Below are 19,895 nucleotides of genomic sequence, written 5' to 3' on the forward strand. Positions count from 1 at the left end.
CTAGCATAAGTGTTACAAAAAGGGGAACATGCTGTTCTAATATCTTTCACATTCTAGTCCCACTGATTAACTTTTTTGTGCATCACAAAATCATTTGCTGGGACTAAATAGACCGTATGTTGAATGTGAATGCCTTCATTTTTTAAATTGCTAAACCATGCGGGCTAAAGTTTTGTGTATATGTAGAAGCTAGATGTAATGGATATGTTGATGTGGTCTGCTTTTTAGTCTGTCATGTTCACTTGGCGTGATCACAGTTCTAACCCTTATTTTGGACAGATATTTAACATTGTGCTGATTAATTCTTTTGATATCTTCCCATTTTGCAAGGATAGCTTATTGAAACATTTTTAAGCTTTGTAACTGGAATACATGGCCTACTATCCCAGAAATGCCACTTTCTATAAGTTCAGATAGGATTAATACAAATTCATAGGCTTATCTTTACCTCCTTCTAGCATAGCCCGTGGTCTAAATGCTCGTAGACTCCATGGCTTTCTATAACAAGCGTCTCATGTGTTGACGAGTAGGTGAAAATATAAGGAGGTATTGTGTTCACAGGTTAGATGCACATTCACAAAAATACATGGTTCAACACATAATGAACAAATTATGTCCAAAAGGCCTTTTACAAACGTCTCCCATCTTTTTTATTGGACCATAACCTTTTGAATTATGGAGGAAGTGTTGGCTTTCCACAGGGGTGGGCAGGCTAAAAGCTTCTGACTGGGTGCTTCTAAAGTGCTGAAGATTGATCTTAGTGTAGGGATGAATCAGAAGGGTGTGATCAGTTGGGAAGTGGGGAAAGTTGGATTTGGCTTAGTGGGGTTGATGGGAGTGTTGATGAACAATGTCTGGAGGGCATCACATTGAGTTGGTGGACCAATTATCTATTCTTGTTGGTTTTTATGTATGCTGCCCAGAGAACCTGAGTTATGGGGCTGCAGAGAAATATAATTTGTAAATAAAAAGATTTTTTCAGCCCACTCTTGTACTGTTATGTGTGAGCAAGCAACATTCTTGCTTCTGTTGTTGTGGAGTATCATGCAGTATACTAGAATTCTTCTAAACCCTGAATTACAGTTTGTTACTCTTAAGCATGTTATAATTTATTCTATTAATAATGGCCAAATGGAAGATTCAGAAGAGTTGGGGCAGTTAACAAGCCCTGCTTCTCTTCTGCTCTCACTGAGATGTTTCAGCGATTCCTTCCCACCCCCACAAACATCTCCTGTTTCCAGTTCTATTTCCAATGTCTGGTTTATGCCATTTTCACTCACATTGCCTATGTCATAATGGTCCTCCTTTTAACCCAAGAGTTACACAATCTTAATGTTTCCATCTCTTTGTAGCTTTTGGCTTCCACTAGGAGAGATTATGAGAAGATCCAAGAGGAACTCACTCGTCTCCAGATTGAAAATGAAGCTGCGAAAGAGGAAGTGAAAGAAGTTCTTCAGGCTCTGGAGGAACTGGCTGTTAATTATGACCAGAAGTCACAGGAAGTGGAGGACAAGCTGAGAGCTAATGAACAGCTAGCTGACGAACTTGCACAGAAAACAGTAAGAACAATCCTTCTCTCTCTGTGTGCATGTGTGCGTGTGCATGCGTGTCTACATGTACATCATTCTGGAAATCTGGAAATGCATTCTAGAATCAACAATGATATCTTCCTAATTTCAAGAGAAGCTGTGGATTTCTAAAACTAGCTGTTCAAACATAAGATGTGCAGCTTTATTTTATTAACGTTTACTCAGCAGTGCATACTACTGAGTCCAGTGGCCCCTATTGTTAGGTAAGTATGTGTAAGCTTTCACCCAGTTCATGTTCACATTTGTCTGCACTTCATGCTGTTATATTCTGAGGTAGACCGAGGTAGAGTGCTATTGCCACCACAAAGTTCACTAAAATACCTTCAAGTCTTGATTTATGTGGGTGTTTTTTTTTAATGTCTCGGTCTCTTTCCCTTGTATACTGTTACATTGCTTCTTTAGCTTCTGGCAATCTTTTCACATCCACACCAAGAGCCAGTGCAGTAGTCCTATAAATTGCTGTGCTCATATTCCAGCTTGGCCAGAGACTCAATAGGCAATTAAGCCAGTGTGTCTCAAATCTTTGTTCCCCATTTAGGTAATGAGGGAAAAGGATTATAATAAGTACGAATGAGATTATGAGGATTAGCTATTCTCCAAAGTAGTGACCTGTTTCAGGTGCTAAGGGTAAAACCATATTTTTTAATTACATCTTTTGCAAACTTCTACTATTGATCGTGTTCAAGGTAGTGAACAACATATCGGAGAATGCCACAGAAACACATACTGTATGCAGTTGCAGAATTAAGAGTAGGGAAATAATAATAATAATAATAATAATAATAATAATAATAATAATAATAATAAACATTGGTGCACCCATTTTTACATTTTGTTCATTTATGTATGACAGATATATGAGAAGGCAGAGTACCATTCCTCTGCATATGGACACCGGGGAGCAGTTACGTTGTGCAGATTTTAATTGGAAGAACATTAGCTGAAACAGGGTGGATAGGCAAATGGAAGAGGGAAGTTTTCCTCTTACCATTGAATGGTTTTTGCTGAAAGAATACAATCTCAAGAGAAATTAAGAGTAGCTTGCTTACACTGTTATTAAAAAGAAAGCAAGCTCAATGCCTGGTCTTCATGATGTAGCTGTGAAAGGGAGACCAATGGCATGTCACTCAGCAGTGAAGATGTAGGGTCTGAGATGGAAAGAGCAATCTTATTGCTATAATACACATTGCAGTTCTTCCAGTTTATTTGTGTTCATGACATTCTAAAAAGCTCTCTTGGTTGCTGCTTCTTGTTTTCTGTAAGGATTTTGCCACCAAGCCTTAACTTAGACTAAACATAAGCAATGAGGTAACCTCACCCACCTCCAACTTGGTCCATTCTGATTTATCTCTAGTGATTTTACCTCTAGCTACTACTTAGAAGCCAGCAGGGGCATACTCTGATTTGAGTAGTTTTCATACTCAAAGGGAAACGTTCATACTTTAAGGGAAACCTGGGATATTTGAACTGTGGGAAATGCTGAGGCTGTGTGTAAACAGACATTTTATGTACAAAGACATATTCTTGTGTAGAGTCCACATGTTCAAATTCTAGTGTACAATTCCCTATCGAATCTCTGGATTGGTACTTAATAGGATTTGGAACAGACCACTTACAGAACCATACAGGAATTTCTGGTGGTACCAGTATAAAGTATTTTAGTGTCTGTGTTTAATTCATTATTGAGGATGGCACAGCTACACAGATTGGCTGTGATTCCTTCATTTTTATCCTTGGGTGTTCAGGAACACAAACTTTTAATGCAGCAAACACCAGCTTAACCTCAGAAATGTACAATTGCTGCAACAAGTGTGAAGTCTTCACTGCTGTTCATTATTTTGCAGTCTGCCCTGACAACTACACAGAGAGAGTTGGGACAGTTGCAAGAACTCAGTAACCATCAGAAGAAGAGAGCTACTGAGATCTTGAATTTACTGCTTAAGGACCTTGGCGAGATTGGAGGAATCATTGGTACTAATGACGTTAAAACAGTAAGTTGAATTTTTTTAAATCTTAAATGGGATTATCTAACTTCATTGGCAGGCTGGACTGCAAAGCTTGTTTCTCTTACTATGTTCATGAAACTCATGAACAAGTGAGCTTTTCCCAATTCATTTTGCCGGCCAGTTTGTGTATCCAAAGGGCTGGAATTGCTGATAGGTCCTTTCATTTAAAAGTTGAACCCATAAACATATGAAATACTTGGAGGTTCATGGGGAAACTACTGTGAGCTGAGAAACTTCTGCATGGCAAGTCCAAGCATTTCTGGATGGGATTTCTAGATTTTGAATATTGTCTACATTGATCTAAATAAAAAGCAGGGTATCCAGCAATCTATTATAATTCCTATTGTTAAGGGGAGCTGGTGGCGCTGTGGTCTAAATCACTGAGCCTCTTGGGCTAGCTGATTGGAAAGTTGGCGGTTCAAATCTGTGCAGTGGGGTGAGCTCCCATTGCTCTATCCCAGCTTCTGCCAACCTAGCAGTTCAAAAGCATGCCAGTGCAAGTAGATAAATAGGTACCGCTCTGGCGGGAAGGTAAACAGCATTTCTGTGCGCTCTGGCACTCGTCACGGTGTCCCGTTGCACCAGACGTGGTTTAGTCATGCTGGCCACATGACCCGGAAAGCTGTCTATGGACAAATACCAACTCCCTCGGCCTGAAGCGAGATGAACGCTGCACCCCATAGTTGCCCTTGACTTGACCTAACCGTCCAGGGGTCTTTTACCATTACCTTTACCATAATACCTATTGCGTCTTCTGGTAAATGAAGTATTTATTTATCAAGACTATTTATATACCACTTTTCAGTCAAACATCACAAAGCAGTTTACATAAGATTATTAAACAATAAGTATTGATTTTTTTTTGGGGGGGGGAAGAAGCTACAATGTAATGGAAAAGGCAACTTGTGTCTTTAGGACAAGCTGTTACTGCTTCTCAGTCGCCTGAGGGCAAAATGGTCCTTCAGATGTCCCTGTGATGGCAGTTGGGGGACAGAGGGGCCTCTATGGGAGCTGGATGGTGACAATTTCCCAAGCTTCTTTCTTTCCAACTTTAAAACTTTAGAATATATATAATGCTTCAAAACAACAACAACAACAACTCTGCTGGTTGCCATTTAAAATACATAATAGATTTTAATACCTTAAATTTGGCATCTAGAATTGAGCAAGGTGAGCCTCTATTGGGAAAGCATTCCAGAACTTCAGCATCACTGGCAGTAAGGGAAGCCCAGTACAAACCGGGCTGATTTCCATTGCCTAATGCCAACAGAGTTGAGCATCTCGGTAGTAACAAATTGAATTTACTGGTACATGTTCACCATGCAACTGTTTTGGATGTTCAGTTAGCAGATGTGAATGGAGTGATTGAGGAGGAGTTCACCATGGCAAGGCTCTACATCAGTAAGATGAAGTCCGAGGTGAAATCTCTGGTGAACCGTAGCAAGCAGTTGGAGAGTGCCCAGATAGACTCCAACAGGAAGATGAATGCCAGCGAGAGGGAACTTGCCGCTTGTCAACTCCTTATCTCTCAGGTTATTAGAGTGCTTTCTCTTTTTATCCCCCCCCCCTTCCTCCACCCACTAACCAGTCCAATTAATTTGCCTCTGTGAATATTAAATATATATTTTTTCTCGCTTACATCTTTCAAAGCATGAAGCAAAGATAAAGTCTCTCACAGACTACATGCAGAACATGGAGCATAAACGAAGGCAGCTAGAAGAGTCACAGGATTCCCTTAATGAGGAGTTGGCCAAATTGCGTGCTCAAGGTACAATATTTTCAAGCGTTCCCAGTTTTATGTTTTGCCTCTTCTGAGCTGAAAACAGCCCTCTTGGGTCACATCTGCACCGTACATTTAAAGTTTTCTTCCACCACTTAAACTGTCATGGCTTCCCCCTCCCCCCCAAAAAACACCAATCCAAGGAGATGCAGCTTGTTAATGGAACTGGGAATTGTAGCTCTCCTAGCAACTCTAAGCACCCTTAACAAACTGCAGTTCCTAGGATTGTTTGGAGGAAGCCATAACAGTTAATGTGGTACAACAGCGCTTTAAATGTATGTGACCTTGGGCTTTCTTCTGCTTTTCTCAGGAGATGCTGAATTTGGGTGAGGCTTTTTCTATTGCAGTTACCTTCTTTCCTACCACTGTAATGAGCCCTACAGCTCCACTGGGATTGGACATGGATTGGCAGGCTCAGTTGGATGAGGATGAAGCAGGAGGAAGGGAATGCGGGATGTAGGTTCTCCCCTTTCCGCCTATCCTGTGGAGTAGAGAACATCAACCGGCTGCTGAGGATGACTGAGAGGGAGATGAACAAAGGAGTCAGAAGGCAAGATGCGGCATCACCTCTGAGGACCAGGCATTGCCTCCATAGATGGGAATAGATTCACCCGTCCAGATGGGATGTGCCCCTATGAAGTAGACACATCTGTGAGGCAAGAGGGTCTCATGCGTAAGATCACCATGCCTCATCTTTAAAAGCCTGGCTGGAGTGATGTGGAGACATCTTTGTTGTTTCCATCTATTCCTGAACTTCCTGCCTAGCTCCTGAACTCTTGAGTCCTACACTGCGCCTGCTTCAGAGCCTGTACAGTTAACTTCCCTGAATAAATATATCTATCTGACTCGGATGGGAAGAGCCTCTATTATCATGTTTTGGGCAGGAATAAGGACAACCACCCTCCTCATTGCTGAGGACTCAAATAGCATTTCAGACTGGTTAAGGCTAATGACGTGTCTGATCTGGGTGGAGCAATGCTTCTTCGGAGCCAGTGTGGTGTAGTGGTTAAGAGTGGTGGACTCGTAATCTGGTGAACCGGGTTCGCTTCCCCGCTCCTCCACATGCAGCTGCTGGGTGACCTTGGGCTAGTCACACTTCTCTGAAGTCTCTCAGCCCCACTCACCTCACAGAGTGTTTGTTGTGGGGGAGGAAGGGAAAGGAGACTGTTAGCTGCTTTGAGACTCCTTCGATAAAGCGGGATATCAAATCCAAACTCCTCCTCCTCTTCTTCTTCTTCTTCATTTGCAATGTCTTATTTGATCTGATTCCCCCCCCCCCCCCCCCAGTGCAGAATAAATGTGCTGCATAAGCATCCTTTATCATCTGATTCAACATGTGAGAATCTTGTGTGGTTCGTGCAGTGCAGTGTGATTCAAAACTCAACCTTCTCCTGGCAGCTTTGTGGGGCTGCCAGAGGCTGAGTAGACTTCTAAGATTTATATCAGGAGTGTGGAACCCGTGGCTCTCCATATATTACTATGGACTTGAACCTCAATCAGCCCCCCCCCCCCAAGCATGGCCAATGCTCAGGGGTGATGGAAGTTGTAGGCCAGCAACATCTGGAAAGTCACAGGGTTCCCACCCCTGATTTATATCCTATCCTCCAGTGCTGATTTGCATTCATGTGCTGAAATCTCCATGGATCTGCAACTAAATAGTGTTCCTGGCATTCTGAATTAGTCTTGGAAATTGGCCCTAAGGAAGGACTGCTATGCTCTGAATTAGCAGTGACTGGGATGAGCAGGCTGTAGCAAAAAAGAAAAAGGTCTTAGCACATACAATATGCTATTTTAGTAGACAGATGGGACTGGGTATGGTGCCCATTCCCCCCACCCCAAAAGCACCTCTTGGAAATCATAGGCTAAGTGTAGCTTGTTCCAATGAAGCAGCTGTTAATGCGGGAAATGGATTCCCTTAGGTTTTGTTGCCATTGTAAACAAGTCCAAATGCCAGGAGATAGAAGTATGTGAAGTGGTGTCTTCTGCTTGAAGAGGTAGATTGTTTAGGGCCCTGAATGCTATCTTGTTTAAACCGCATAAAATCAAACAGGAGTTGCTCAGCTTTAATTTTTGTTTTAACAGAAAAAATGCATGAAGTCAGTTTCAAAGATAAAGAGAAGGAGCATTTAACCTTGCTGCAGGATGCAGAGGAAATGAAGGTAACATTGTACAATACAATTGTGAGATCAGTTTCTCACCAATAATACTTCTCAAAGTCATGACAAGGTGCACTTGTAATGCTGCTTTGTACTTTTGAACAACATGTCAAAGGCACACGCGTGCATTAAGAAATCTGTTCTGTTTGCCGTACGGTGGAAGAGCTTCCCTACCAAATGTGTATTTTTTTAAACCATTGTATTATATTCTTGGTAGTTATTTGTACTAACCTTACCAGTTGCAGATTATTCCATGCTCACATAATTAAAAGGAAGGATAGGTTTGCTGCATAAGAGTGCAGGGGGTAGGTATGCTGAGGTTTACCTTATCTACTAGATGTTGTCCAGACATTGCTAACAGGGGAGCATACAACCAGCAAGCAAATGTGTGCGCGTTTAAATCCCATTGATGCTCTTGAAATGGTAGTGAAGAAGCTGAGTGAGTTGTTTGATGCTGATGGAGCACAGCCAACAGCAACTTAAAAAACCAAACTATATTGCATTTTGGTATGCAGGGGTTGGGTGGAATGGGACTTGTAGAGCTGTGAAGTCACAGGAACTGTCCAATAAGTGCTCATTATATTTGTAACATGCAGCTTGAGTACAGTGGTGCCTCGCAAGACGAAAATAGCGGCTTAGCGGATTAGCACTATTAGCGGCTTAGTGGGCTTAGCGGATCAGCTGATAAGCAGCTTAGCAGCTTAGCGGATCAGCTGTTAAGCGGCTTAGCGGATCAGCTGTTAAGCGGCTTAGCGGATCAGCTGATAAGCGGCTTAGCGGCTTGGGGAAAAGGGGGGGGAAAGGAAAAAAAACCCTGCAGGAACTCGCAAGACATTTTCGTCTTGCGAAGCCAAGCCCATAGGAAATTCGTTTTGCGAAGCACCTCCAAAATGGAAAACCCTTTCGTCTAGCGGGTTTTCCGTCTTGCGAGGCATTCGTCTTGCGGGGCACCACTTTGAATTGTGCAATACCCCTGTAAAGAAATGAAAAGCATATGGATCCCATCCAACAAATTATAGTAGCTGAACATTCATTGCGCTATAACCCAGGCCTTAAGTCAGGGATGGGGAACCTGTGGTCCTTCCAGGTGATGATCAATTAGAGTTCCTGTTGGCCCTAACTATGCTGACAGGGCTGATAGATTCCAACAACATCTGTAGGGCCACAGGTTAGCTATCCCTGACTTAAGTTGCTAATTATCCTTTTTACAGCATGCTTCTATAAACTGTTGTATTCCCTGGCACTTCATGTGTACACTACTGTTAATGCCCAGTGCTGGTTTAAGCAAATAGGTCATCTATTTACCTTAAGGGCTAAGGGGTGGGAAACAGATTGTTCTCTAGAAGTTGCTGGACTACAACTCAAATCATCCTTCACTTTTGGTCATGCTGTCTGGAGCTGATGGGAGTTGGAGTCCAACAACAAATGGAGGGCAACAGATTGGCCACCCAGGCAAACACAAAGGACAACATGTTGGTACAGCATTAGTGCTGGAATTAGTTGCACCCCTGTGTATTCTAAGTGGAGTTTTGATCCATAGGTGTGACCATGGTTGGTACAAATACGTGCCAGCTATAGCTGGCAGTGTGTGCATGTGGGAGTTTTTACTAAAGAAGGCAGAATCAATTTGTATCAAGCAAGTTATTATTCACAGCTGCTTTTTAAAAAGCAAAGAGGAATTCATGGGAATATATGCAGTTCTGAGCTACTTCAGAAATACTGGACAAAACCACGGTCAAAAAGGCAAAGTTGTGTAATTTTATTCACCTCTCTCTTTTATGAGCAGAAGACACTAGAGCAACAGATGGAGAGTCACAGGGAAGCTCACCAGAAGCAGCTGTCCAGGCTGCGAGATGAGATTGAGGAGAAGCAGAAAACCATTGACGAGATCAGAGAGTAAGATCATGCTTTCCTTTCCTGTTGGCTTTCCTTTCCACCTCTCTCTCTCTCTCTCTCTCTCTCTCTGCACACACAACTGCAAACTGCTGATGATTTATTCTTATCTAGTTTTATTGGCAAACATCTCATTAGGACCCCAGAGGCCTATTTCTGTGGATGTATCTGTTCAAGGTTTTCTTCTTCTTCTCCTCCTCCTCCTGCTAATGATATCGAGTAAAGAAAGTGCAGAAAACTGCATTTAATGAATTTCAAAGACTTGAAAGCTAGAAATATTTTCAGTTATTTTGCTTTATAAATCACATGGTGTAATAAATGTTTGAGCAGACTTAAGACTGCTTCAGAAGCTGCTACTGAGAAACTATATCAAAATGATTGGGGATGATACAGCTTTGACTTTGGCAAAGCTAGATGATGGAAATGAAGAAGAGTGGGAGGAAAAGCTTGAAATGGATATAGGCGGTGGATGCTTAATAGGAAAGGGACCAGGCTGTTCTATACAACTCTGTAGGGAAGCAGAGACCAAGAAAGACACAAGGCTTATAACTAGGAAGTGAAAATGTGGAAGAAACCCTTACTGAATTCAGTGATGCAGTAAATTTGGAGGAGAGGATGATGAATATCTGATCATGACCAATCAGCTATTTACATGCAAGCCATGTTAAATAGAAAAACAAATACAATATTACTAAAACCAGCATCCAGTCATAGGTTTGCTCCCCACCCCATTACAATTTTTTAGCAAGAAGAATGTGTAAAACAATGAATGGGAAAGGAACATTTTCAAGCTAAGTGCACTTCCTGCCTCTATGTGCTGCCCTTGAGGTTGGTCTGGAAGCTGTAGCTAGGGCAGAATTCAGCAGCTAGGTTTCTTATGGAGGCAAACTAGTGCCAGTATATATCACCTTACTGGCTGCCAATCTGCACTGGGCCAAGGTGTTGGTACTAGCCTATAAGGCCCTATACATCTCAGGACCAACTTACCTGCCTTATCCTTTAAATGCCAAGTAGGTCACTGGGGTCTATGGAAGATTTTCTCCTGAAGGTTCCAAGGCAATCAGAAGCCCTCTCCAGAGTAACTTGGCGAAGGGCTTTTAGTGTGGTTGTCCACGTTCTGTGGAACAGCTTTTCTGTCAAAATGCAACAGGTGCCCACTATATCTGCTTTCCAGAAACAAACTGGAGACATTTTTGTCACAAGAAGCTTTCCCGGCTGGATGAACAAGACTTTGCCGTGGGCGCCTCCTTTGATCATTTTCCAGTTCATTTGCTTACATTTTCTGTGTTCTTTTAAACTTCTTCTTAGCTGTTTTTTTTTTATATTGTGTACATCACCTTGAGAAATACACGTGGAAGGCGATTAGTAAGTAACAAAAGTAATAGAAGTCATGGTGGTTTGAAATAAAAGCATTCTGACATCATGAAGGGACGCGGGTGGCGCTGTGGGTTAAACCACAGAGCCTAGGACTTGCTGATCAGAAGGTCAGTGGTTCAAATCCCCATGACGGGGTGAGCTCCCATTGCTCAGTCCCTGCTCCTGCCAACCTAGCAGTTCGAAAGCATGTCAAAGTGCAAGTAGATAAATAGGTACCACTCTGGCGGGAAGGTAAACGGTGTTTCCGTGTGCTGCTCTGGTTCGCCAGAAGCGGCTTGTCATGCTGGCCACATGACCTCCGCGGAAGCTGTACGCCAGCTCCCTCGGCCAATAAAGCGAGATGAGCACCGCAGCCCCAGAGTCGGTCACGACTGGACCTAATGGTCAGGGGTCCCTTTACCTTTACCTTAACATCATGAAATGACGGAATACCAAGACTGAATCACAATGGCCAAGACGGAATCAAATTAATTCTGCAAAGCTTGGTGAAACAAATGTTTTCGGCAGGTGGTGAAGCACCAAGTTTGTAGGTGCTTGCCTGATTTCAATAGGAGCAGCGTTCCAAATTACTAGTGCCACTATGCTAGAAGCCTTAGGTTCACAAACAAATATGAGACGGCCAGAAGGAATTCTCCAGGTGATCCCAGTGATCTGGCAGATGTATAAAGTGGTCTTTCAGGTAACCTAAGTCTTAGGCAGCTTAGGACTTTATAACAACAATATCTTGAATTTAGCTTAGCACTGTATTGGCTGCTAGTGCAGAGCTTTTCAGCTTCAGCATAATATGTTGACATGGAGTGGCTCCAGCTTAAAGCTGGGCTACAGCATTCTGTACTAGCTGCAATTTCAAAACCAGCCGCAAGGGTCTCTTCACAGCACCTCCCAGCATCCCTGACCTCTAGCCGTACTAGTTGCAGATGACAAAAGTTGGGAGTCCAACAATATTTGGAGGGCTGCAGGCTTTTCATCCCCATCTAGGCTTTTTGACTTTTGAAATAGTTAGCATTAAGTCCACACTTGTAGAGAGGAATTGCCATTTTATGTTTTGGATGCATGTGAATAATCCGAGAGAGAAGCAGTAACAAGGTAAGTATTGTGTTGTGTTGTCTGATGTGTATAAAGGGAAATTTTCTAAAGAGGCAAGATGTCTTATCAATAAAATTTCCCAGAGAGTTATTGTGTAGAGTCTTTCTGTGATGAGTAAATGTATAAGCGTTGACTAACTTTAAGGCTTCTTGAACGGAAAGTTTCTTTTCATTCCTTTTTCCTTTTCTTTTGTCTCAGTATGAATCAGAAGCTGCAGCTGGAACAAGAAAAACTGAGTTTGGACTATGAAAGATTGAAAGCAGAAGATCAAGAACGGGAAAAGAAGCTGGAGAAGCTAATGTAAGTTTGCATGGCAATCTATTCTTATTATTCTTTAATATCTTGCATTCCAGTAATGTTGCATCCAACCAATCCTGGCTCCCTATGATAACACACTACTCCAGGAAAGAAACATAAGGAAAATTGATCTTTATTTTACGTAACAAAATTTATGTACTGCTTGATGGTAATAGAACCAGTTTTACAAAAACAAAACATTAAAACTACCAATAAAGAGCAGTTAAACACACATACAAGTACTTAAAACATTCATAACTTGATTGAAACCAACAGTAAGCTAAAAAAACACCACATGTCTACTTCTACATGTCTGGATAGTCTTGACTAAATGAAAATGTTTTAAGCCTGCTGTGAAAAGATTGCAGCCAGATGTCAACAGGCAGGGCGTTCCAAAGTGTACATAGGTGCTGCTAAACTAAAAGAGAGATTTCTAACAAGTGCAGAATGAGTATTATCCAGCACCTGCAACAGGGCTAATTCTGCTGGGTGTTCTGTTTGCGCCAGACCTCCCACCACCACCCCATGTAAAAATGCATGGAAAATGCTTCACTATTTATTCTTGAAACAGACTGAATCCTGGGGCTGCATATAACATATGACTGCCATCACAGATGGTTATGCTTCAGTAGCTGCTGTGGCTACAGTGCCACCAAGGACCGTTTTTGTTGCAGTATCCACAACTGCCTGCCCTACCTCCCTCTGGGCAGGAAAGACACTGCGCTCCCTTGGTACTCCAGATGGAGGAGTGCTGCTCTTTGTCCTTGCTGCTTCCAGTTCTTTGTTTGCCCACCTTGCATACACAGCAACATATAGAGAAGCAGCATCTTTTCGAGTTCCTTCTGTGATGCAGCTCTTTAAAATGCAGGAGATCTGGAGTGCTTGGTAGGAGATGGGCACAGGTGTTGGTTTCTAGGTTGAGGAAAGCATAAGTAGGCTGAGGTGTGCATGTTTGTTTCGTTCGCTTGGAAACTTTACATTATTCCAATTAATTTTTTGAGTTGAGCAGTGTCTTTTCTCTGCCTAGACTGCTTAACGATAAAAGGGAACAAGCAAGAGAAGATCTTAAGGGACTGGAAGAAACTGTGGTATGTACTAAATCTACAGTGTCTCTCTTTAAAAAAGAAAGAAAAAAGAGGTCACTAGGTCACTAGAGATGACGCTACTTAGTTCACACTTGAATTTTGTATGCTTCCTTTAGTTTGTTTTGTGTCTTTTGAAAACATGTGGTTCAGTCTGCATACCTTGGTTTCTTAAAATAAAAAAACGGGCTCATATAGATGGCCTGTTCATGTGGGTCATGTGTCATAATGGTGAACTTCCCTCCTGTTTTGCGTATCATGGAGGAAGAAAGCAAGGGACTCACTTGGCTAGTGCATCAAACCAGAGTCCTATAACACCCATTCTCCCAGCTCTGTACTGGCTGCCTGTATGTTGCTGGGCTCAATTCAAGGTCTAGATGCTGAATTTGTAAAGCCCTGAACAACTTGGGGCCCAAATACTTGAAAGACTGCCTGCCGCTATATCTGTCAGCCTGGACCTTGTGATCAGCTGAGGAGGCCCTTCTCATCGTCCCATTAGGGGATATGGTGTGTCATGTGGTGACTCAGGCTAGGACCTTCTCACTGGTAACATCCTGCTTGTGAAACTGCCTTCCTTTGGAGGTTTATCAAGCAGTCCCATCATTGAGTTTTCTTCACTCAAGACACACGTCTGATGTTTTGGTTGGATGATCTGTGTTGCTCCTGTCATCTGCTGTATTGACACAAGTAGCTACAAACCACTAATGTTAATCTAATATTTCATGACTAATGATTTTATATTAACATTTTTAGTATTACTGCATCATAATTGTATGCAGGGCAGTCTATAAATGAATAAAATAACTTAATATTTACAAGGGTAACTCCATTCTGTACAGCAATGGCACCTAATCAAATCCCTGTTTTAGTCATCTTCCACCAGATTATTGATTTGTGGCATACGGTTTGTAGAGATATAAGTGAAGTTAGAGGTTAGTCACAAATAGGTTATATACTATTTTCTTGGTTGTATTCTCCCTGAAGTGAGTGAAATGTGTGAAATTTTCAAATTCTGGCCCGCTTTAAACAAAACTATAATTTGACTAAAACATCAAACAGATGTACATTTATGGTTGTGAGTTATGCATTTAAGATGGTGTGCATTTTTTGAAGGTTCTGGCCCTGGTCCATAGAGACTTGCACACAAACCCAACTAAGCCTCATGTGAGGAAGAGGGATATCTCATCTAACATGATGCCTGACTTAAGGCCTGTGCACATCATCTTAAAAAGCGTGTGCGTTTTTGCTTCAGAACTATATTTTTTTCTTTTGTGAACATATGCAAATTTAACTGATTAAAGAAATCATAATTCGCCATATAAATTCATTCACAGTTAAATTTGCATATGTTCACAAAAAGAAAAAAAATACAGTTCTGAAGCAAAAGCACATGACAGCCCTGGTTTTTATTGTGCTTATTTATTATTACATATAGCCTGCATTAATGTACAATTAATGTATAAGGAACTAAGAGATTTAATTTAGCACATGCTCAGGAATACCAACTACTAAATGGAGCATTAATGTCAATTTCTTTTTTCTTCTTCTTGGCCACCATAGTGCCCCAATCATTTATTTGAAATATTCCCATCCGTAAGACCTGGCATAAATGTTTGCTTTGTGTTTCTTTTTTCAAATAGGTCATTGTCAAGCTAACGCTTTCTTAAACTTGTTTACAGGCTAGAGAGCTTCAGACCCTCCATAACTTGCGCAGACTCTTTGTTCAAGACCTCACTACCAGAGTGAAAAAAGTAAGTTGAGATATTGTGGGAGAGAATAATTGTGCAAAAATCTTCTTTTCTTAGGCCTACATATGTATGTACGTATGTATGTATGTACACACTTAGCACTCTAGCAGTAATATATGCACCTTGCAGTGCAGTGCCTGTGTACCTTGGCTGTGTTTAAATACTTGCAAACACACATGCAGCTATATTAATGGGCTATGCCAGGGGTTCCCAAACTACAGTTCTAACGACCACCGGTGGCCTTCATTTAAGGGGTCCATGGCATATGTGTAATCATACAATTACAAATCCTATAGCATCTATATATGTGTGCATTACATTTGCCACAACAAGCAGAAGTGGTCTGTCAAGACCCTTGGCAATTTTCTTGGGGTGGGGTGTGGAGTTAGGGAACTATTGGATATTGCCATTAACAATCCATTCCAAAGGCTGCACCGGGAAGCCTCACTGGGAAGATCAGCAGTAGAAACCATGATATTCATAGCAGCGTTACAGCCTGTTATGATGATATAAATCTGTTATGCCTAATCTGCCTTCCAAAGACTATCAGAGGCCCATATCATGCTTTTGAGTAATTTTTGATGTTATGATGAAAATAAGAAAATGCATTTCTAGGGTAAACTGTGATGAACATTGAAGTTTCTCTCCTTTTGAGGGGTAAAGGCGAAGGGTTGTCACATAAAGGAGGGGGTGCCTCCTGCAAGGGCTCACAGCGGCAAGACCCAAGCACAATTATCTCGTCACTTTCATTTTAATATTTGGGGACTGTGGTTTGTTGCTGTGTCACCTTAAACCGTGGTTGTTTATAACTTAACAATGTTTAGTTTTTTTGTTTTGAAATCTCTGTTAATAAGCCAGTCAACTGAAATGCATTGTTTCAGCTTTAGCTTCAATACCAGGCACACTGTTGAAGTTCATATTGGTTTCTAATGCTTTCTCGGAAGGACTTGTGCACAGTTCCAGAGTTTTTCAGTCACTATTTATTCATTTTATTCAGAGGCTTGGTTCTAATTTGGCTTTTTGTCTTCACAGAGTGTTGAACTAGACAGTGATGATGGAGGTGGAAGTGCTGCTCAGAAGCAGAAAATCTCCTTTCTGGAAAACAACCTGGAACAACTTACAAAGGTTCACAAGCAGGTGAGATAATTGTGGTGTTGTTCATTACCATTCTTACCCCAACCTCCAAGCCTGGAAAGGAAAACATTACCCAGTCAACTTTGTGGGCTTCCTGTGGTCTTGTTTGACCACAGAATACAGCTCCTCTGACTGATAAAACAAAAAACCATATGATGATTATGTATTAAAAAGTGAACTTAATTTATGAAAGATCACATAGTGACTGACAATATCCATGTATCATGGCAAACCACAGTTAATCGTTTACTGAAAATGCACCAGCTGTTCCCACTTCCTGCTAGCATGGTGGGGAGAAACCACAACCCATGGCTTAGTGTTATATCCAAACTCCAAATTGTGATCAGTAAGCCGAGAATAGACCTTAGCTGCAGGTCATGGTTTGTTTGGAGCCATGATCTCCAATTCAGAATTTTTTCCCTGGAAAAAATCCCAACTTGGTAAGAGGCCTTGGCTTTTGCAGAGCCACGTACACTTACTAGGAGTAAGCCCTACTGAATGCACAAGGACTTGCTATCGTGTAAATAAGCATGGGGATTGGACTATTGCACTCTTTCACATGGAAAAAATAACCACTAAACTGTGCTGCACTGAGTTTACTTGAATGTGGGATCTTCCTAACCCCCAATATCTCAGTTCAAAAAGGGCTTTAATGGGGGTGGGGGGCAGGAAGATTTTGCCTTTAGTTAAACATAGAACGCAGCAGTTCACACCCTTACCTTTCTCATGTGGATGAGAAGCTGTGGCAGAAGGTGGTACATGGCAAAGATTTCTCCCCAGAAAGAACCATCTGTACAGGCTCTGTGACTTTCTCTATATCTTTTAATTTAAAAATATCAGTGACTATTTTGTACTGCATACTATCCATAATCAGATCTCTGTGTTAATCTTTCACAGCTGGTACGGGATAATGCAGATCTTCGTTGTGAGCTTCCTAAGCTGGAAAAACGACTCCGAGCTACGGCAGAGAGAGTTAAGGCCTTGGAGAGTGCTCTGAAGGAAGCCAAGGAGAATGCCATGCGAGACCGGAAACGATACCAGCAGGAAGTAGACCGCATTAAAGAGGCTGTAAGAGCCAAGAACATGGCGAGGAGAGCACACTCTGCTCAGATTGGTATGTATTCTGGCTCAAGAGGATTAGAGATAAAGGGTTATTTGAATATTGCAGTGCCTCTAGTGGAGGTTGTGGATTTCTTGTCTTCTCCCCCATTTTTAGAACCGTGTGTACAGTGGTACCTCGGTTTACAAACTTAATCCGTTCCAGAAGTCCGTTCTTAAACCAAAACCGTTCTTAAACCAAGGCACACTTTTCCTGATGAGGCCTCCCACCGCCAGTGCCCTTCCACCGTTCGGATTCTGTTCTTAGACCGAGGTAAAGTTCGCAAACCGGGACACTACTTCTGGTTTTGCGGAGTTCGTAAACTGAATTGTTCGTAAACAGGGCTGTTCTTAAACCCAGGTACCACTGTATTAGATATTGCTCTCTCTGTGTTAGCCATTTGGGTTTTCCACAGAATACAAAAATATATGAAGCTCGTATAAAGCCTGTTTTTCACACACACCCTGGCTTTGATTTGCCTCTTTGCAGCCAAGCCTATACGCCCTGGTCATTATCCAGCATCTTCTCCAACAGCCATCCATGCCATTCGAGGAGGAGGAGGGTATTACCAGAACATGAAATAAAACACCAGGTGAGCTCATGGTGATCGGCTTGTAAGTTTTCAGCATGTGATTATTTGTGAGGTGCTCACTCTGCCAGTTTCCAAATTCTCACCTGCAGAAAAATTGAGGTGAGCCAAGTTGGGTCTTTTGTGTAGGTTGGTAGCTGATGTCACCATATTGAAAATGCTTGGATTTTAAAAGCATGGTGGTTTCTGTTATATGAAGAAAGATCAATAAATCAACAGTGTAAGTCCTGAGATGCAGGAAGGGGAAACCTTTAACCTTCCAGATATTGCACTACAAATCTCATGATTTGTGGACTGCCCTGAGATCTTATGATGAAGGACAATATATCTCTAATAATAAATAATAGTAATAATGATGATGACGATGATGATCAATGGTCAGGGCTGATTCTTTTCCTGGCTCAGAAGCTTTCCTTTGGTTTAATTTACATGTAGTGTTTCTGTGATAATGCCTATAGGAAAACATATATGGGTGCTGTTTCATGCTAGCTGGTATTATAACTGATAATGGATGTAGTGCATCATGCGTGACCATTTTTCTTTTTGGCTGTTGTTCTCTAATAATTTTACTATTAGATTCAGCTGCCTACCCGCAGTATCAGGAATCTAGCAATTCAAGTTTAGGGAAGCTTTTAATGTTTAATAGATTATTGTATTTTAATATTCAGTTGGAAGCCACCCAGAGTGGCTGGGGAAACCCAGCCAGATGGACGGGGTATAAATAAATAAAATAATAATAATAATAATAATAATAATAATAATAATAATAATAATAATAATAATAATAATAAATTTATTCAAGTAAACATACTTGAAGCAACAGGATTTTCCTTCTAAAATCTATATATTCTCCTTGATAGCATGGTCATCTTTTTTCTAAACAGTTTAACCCCTCTCCCTGCATGGTATGATTTTTTTAAAGAAAAAACAGAATGAAGTTCCTAAATATCAGTTTTATCATATTTCATTCCTCGATGTTTTTAACATTTCCTTAGGTAAGCAGCTAAATATAAAAGGATTCTGGAAAATTAATGGCAACTTGCCAGCTTTTTTCCAACCATTTCCCCCCATGTGTTTATTTTCTGAAGCTTCCTTGTGAACAGCTGCATGGTTCTATCACATAGTCTGAAAGGGACTCTGGCTGAAGACCAGCTGTATGTGGGTATTTTTAATGGCTTTGTTTCTTTAGGCATCAAGTATTCATGGATAAAGTGCCACTTTTGTTGAGCACATTGCATGTCATACCTGTTTGCAAACCATCTGCTATATCAAATTTTGGCTTTATTCCCCATAGCCTTTTCTTTTGCTGCTGGTGTTTCCTTTGATAGAAGTGGAGCTCTTTTCCCTTCCATGGACAAATAATGCAGCGGTTTTTCATGTGGTCTAAGGATAGGATTGTAGGGTTGGTTTTTTGCCTCACCAATAATTTAACCTGAACCTGTTCTGCACTCTGAGAAACAAAAAGAAGCATATACAATAGAATCTGCAATAAAAGCTTTGCAAGCAGTCCAAGAAGAATCACTGCAAGAGCCTTTCAAGGTGAAAGAAAATGAACGTATGTGTGTTTTGTACACCTTTAAAGAGACATTGTGTTTGGAAGTAAGAACTCAAAGGCATATCTTCAGAGCAAGAACAGAAACCTCAAAGCAAAAAATAATGATGATAGTCCTGACTGTATTGAATTAAAGCTGAAAGACATAGAAGAAAACCACATAGTAGCCAACAATAGTAGTAAAAGACACAAAACAAATGCAGATGTTTTACATGTGACAAGCTACAAAGATATTGGATAGTAGCCTTTAGCACTCTTTGAATAATAGTAATAGTAATAATAATAATAATAATTAATAATAATAATAAAGGCTTTATTCTAAATCCTGTTTGAAATCAGTGCACATGAAGTATGCATGCTGAAGGAGATTCCATAATATGGAAGAGAAAGATGATCCAAAGAAACAAGCTGATGTTAACAATTGGTGCTCTGCTTCTTGGAACACCCAAAATGCCACAAAAGAGCCTTGTTCAAATAGCACTGGTAGGAGGAGGGACTGGTAGTGAT

The 19,895-nt window shown here is 41.2% G+C and overlaps 1 protein-coding gene across 2 annotated transcripts in view; it reads left to right on the forward strand.

Annotated features, from left to right (window-relative positions):
- KIF5C (kinesin family member 5C) overlaps positions 1–19,895 on the forward strand; it is a 76,375-nt gene that overhangs the window by 51,722 nt on the left and 4,758 nt on the right. The window contains exons 14-25 of one of the 2 annotated variants that reach the window (XM_028745619.2): positions 1,353–1,559; positions 3,434–3,580; positions 4,939–5,127; positions 5,246–5,363; positions 7,458–7,534; positions 9,318–9,427; positions 12,086–12,187; positions 13,212–13,272; positions 14,946–15,017; positions 16,047–16,151; positions 17,046–17,262; positions 17,737–17,850. In XM_028745619.2, the coding sequence (XP_028601452.2) occupies positions 1,353–1,559; positions 3,434–3,580; positions 4,939–5,127; positions 5,246–5,363; positions 7,458–7,534; positions 9,318–9,427; positions 12,086–12,187; positions 13,212–13,272; positions 14,946–15,017; positions 16,047–16,151; positions 17,046–17,262; positions 17,737–17,831 (1,500 nt within the window). In that variant the 3' untranslated portion in view covers positions 17,832–17,850. The remainder of the gene's footprint in view (positions 1–1,352; positions 1,560–3,433; positions 3,581–4,938; positions 5,128–5,245; positions 5,364–7,457; positions 7,535–9,317; positions 9,428–12,085; positions 12,188–13,211; positions 13,273–14,945; positions 15,018–16,046; positions 16,152–17,045; positions 17,263–17,736; positions 17,851–19,895) is intronic. The other variant, XM_028745610.2, reaches the window with a different exon arrangement.

Source organism: Podarcis muralis, chromosome 1 (genome assembly GCF_964188315.1).
Source record: "Podarcis muralis chromosome 1, rPodMur119.hap1.1, whole genome shotgun sequence".
NCBI classification, from domain to species: Eukaryota; Metazoa; Chordata; class Lepidosauria; order Squamata; family Lacertidae; genus Podarcis; species Podarcis muralis.